The 2,774-nt window shown below is 45.8% G+C and overlaps 2 protein-coding genes across 3 annotated transcripts in view; both read right to left on the bottom strand.

Annotated features, from left to right (window-relative positions):
- The window catches only part of NDC1 (NDC1 transmembrane nucleoporin), a 6,774-nt gene extending 4,804 nt beyond the window's left edge, over nucleotides 1–1,970 (bottom strand). The window contains exons 1-3 of the mRNA XM_027879114.1: nucleotides 1,671–1,970; nucleotides 1,338–1,458; nucleotides 304–405 (exon numbers count right to left, since the gene is read on the bottom strand). Of these exons, the coding sequence (XP_027734915.1) occupies nucleotides 304–405; nucleotides 1,338–1,458; nucleotides 1,671–1,970 (523 nt within the window). The remainder of the gene's footprint in view (nucleotides 1–303; nucleotides 406–1,337; nucleotides 1,459–1,670) is intronic.
- Nucleotides 1,971–2,323: 353 nt separating this feature from the next.
- Nucleotides 2,324–2,774, bottom strand: part of YIPF1 (Yip1 domain family member 1) — a 6,710-nt gene continuing 6,259 nt past the window's right edge. For both annotated transcript variants that reach the window (XM_027879110.1, XM_027879109.1), the window contains exon 10: nucleotides 2,324–2,595. The gene's annotated coding sequence lies outside the window, so the exon portion shown is untranslated. The remainder of the gene's footprint in view (nucleotides 2,596–2,774) is intronic.

Genomic DNA, 2,774 nt, shown 5'->3' with positions numbered 1-2,774 from the left:
AAAAAAAAAAGAAAAAGAGAGAAAGAACCCTAGCATTGTCACCAAAGAACTGTTCATAGTTGAGATCAGTCACTAAATTATAAAGAAATCAATGAGGTGGCTCAGCTAAGTGGTTCAGCCATGAGGTAAGTGGGAATTTGGGATGATTTACTCAAAAATAAGCTTTGCCAATTGTCTGTATTAGTTTAAAAGGAAAACTAATCCACCAACATTAACTACATTGAATGTAAACCCAAATGTCTTTAAATGTTCATCCTATTTAATTAGAGCAGAAAAGACAGTTCAGCAGTTTAGACAACCCACCTGCATAAAATTCAACGTTGAAGATGCTTATTACAATTAGCACCACAGACATGAGGAAGATACAAAAGATGACATAGGAAGTATACAAATCACTGAAAGAATCTAAAAAAAAAAACAAACCCAAAATGTTATAGTTCAAGAGATTGCAGTAACACAGCAGTGGCACATTAAGTAACCAGAAAAGAGCACATAAATCAGCAATAATCCAGTGAGAGCTTAAAGGGGTGTGTAAGGGTCAATGGACTCTCTGATCCCACTAGATCTGCCCAGATGCACATTTCTGCATAAAACCATATTTAAACTTCACAGAAAATATTTTACACCTTTATAACTGCCATAACTGAACACTCAAGAGTTTTGTTTTTAAAAAGAAAAAAATCTTCCTAAGTGAGTTAACTATAGCTCATATAAAGCAGCTGCCCTTCATTCAATAAAAGCTGCAGCCATCCAGCCACACTAGAAAGGGAAGAAATTCCTTACAGACTGAAAATACAAAACCCCAAAAGCAGCAAAAGGGGAAAGAAATCAAGTTTCTCTGCCTGGAGCAGCTCAGTGATCACAGGTATCAAGCTCCCAGCTAAACATCTCTCAGTTTTTGGTGTGTATACTCAAGTGAAAGTTATTCTCATCATGTGGAGTGGCTGCCTCAGGAATTTCACTTGTGATTCCACGTACCATAGAGGAAACCGAAGCTCTTTATGGAAACAGCAGCTACACAGAGCGGATGGGGAAGTGTGTCCGAACACTCGGGAGAGACAAATAGGCCACTTACCCCACTTTTTTTTTTTGTCTGTGAGGGACGTGAACTTGCAACACTTATTCCTGCCTGGGGAGGACTACGGGCAGTGTGGTTTAAGTAACACAGAAACACTCTTAAAGCCTAAACACCATTCAGGACACAAAGTGCAAGTGTAACACGGTATCACTGTCAGTTCCTGCTATCCGGGACCGAGTCCAAAACAACACAGAGCGGAGAAAAAGACATAAATACAAATACGCGAGTGTAAAATCAGGAAACACGGACGGGCACCTACTCGAGATCCAGCGCACGGGGTGCAGCGGGTCGAGGCCGCTGAGGACGATGAAGGCCGCGGTGCACACGGGCAGCAGCACCACGGACCAGGTGACGGCGGCGGCCACTCGCCAGCCCAGCACCTGCGGGGAGACAGCGTGAGGGGACCGAGGGGGACCGGCACCTCCCGCCAACCCAGCGCCTGAGGAGAGACAGCTGTAAGGGGGTACCGGGACACACCGCCACCCGCCAGCCCAGCGCCCGAGGGGAGCGCAGCGTGAGGGGAGCGGTCCCGGGGCACCGCCCGTGTCCCCGACCTGCCGCAGCAACGCCCGCTGCCCGCCCTGCCCCCGACCTGCCGCAGCAGCGCCCGCTGCCCGCCCGCCGCCGCCTCCATGGCCCGGCCCGGCCCCGCCGCCCGTTCAAAGCCGCCGCCCAACGGCCCCACGTGCCGGGCTGCGACACTTCCGCCGCGCGCCCGCCTCGCGCGCACCGGCGGCGGCCAATGGGAGGGCGCGCACGGCCCGTCACGTCCGATGGGTGGACTACAAGTCCCGGCGTGCCCCGCGCGGCCATGGCGGCCTGAGGGGGGTGTTCCCCCCGCCTTGTCTCCTGAGGGTCCTCCCAGGTTGAAAATGGTAAAATAAGTCCACATTAAGTCCATTTATTAAGACTTTGAAAACCTCGGTGGCTACACGGGCCGGCCGCAAAGGGCGTTCAATCCTGTCACAGCTCTTCCACACCACTTACTAAACCCTTCCCACAGTTTTAGAGCCTCGTGGAAAAAATACAAATCTCATATCGCCTTCCAGACGCTTTATTGAGAGGCAAAACAGCGTGGCGAATGTAGACTGCATTACAAAAAAAAAAAAAAAAAAAAAAAAAAAAAAAAAAAAAAAAAAAAAAAAAAAAAAAAAAAAAAAAAAAAAAAAAAAAAAAAAAAAAAAAAAAAAAAAAAAAAAAAAAAAAAAAAAAAAAAAAAAAAAAAAAAAAAAAAAAAAAAAAAAAAAAAAAAAAAAAAAAAAAAGACACAAAACCAACAAAAAAAATACCCAAACAAACAAAAAAAATCCCTTGTGTTACACATTGTGATCAATGGTTCGCTCTGCTCGTGGAACCAGCCTGTCTCCAGTGAGCGTGGGGATGTCCGTATGTCCATGGGACAATGCTGTCTGTCCTGCCACAGAAAACATCCCCCATTCCTGCAGTTTCCATTGTCTTCAGCGAAAAATAAATCTAAAATAAAATTACTGTACAGATGGAGAAACCGGCATTGTAATCTGAAAGAGACAAATAACTCTCATGAATATTTCAGCTCATCACCAGAGGACACAATAAGGTGCACATTTAGATCTAAATACTGAAATTCATTACTGTCATATTGATTCTTATTAGGCATCTGGGATGAGACACTGATTTTGCAGGAGGAAAAGCCACTAAAATTGACCTGCATGATTGG

This window comes from Empidonax traillii, unplaced genomic scaffold (assembly GCF_003031625.1).
Source record: "Empidonax traillii isolate 1590-97213 ecotype Southwest subspecies unplaced genomic scaffold, ASM303162v1 scaffold50:size1795014, whole genome shotgun sequence".
Lineage (NCBI taxonomy): Eukaryota > Metazoa > Chordata > Aves > Passeriformes > Tyrannidae > Empidonax > Empidonax traillii.
Note: the sequence above shows the minus strand (reverse complement) of the source record. Positions and strands in the feature narration are given on the sequence as shown.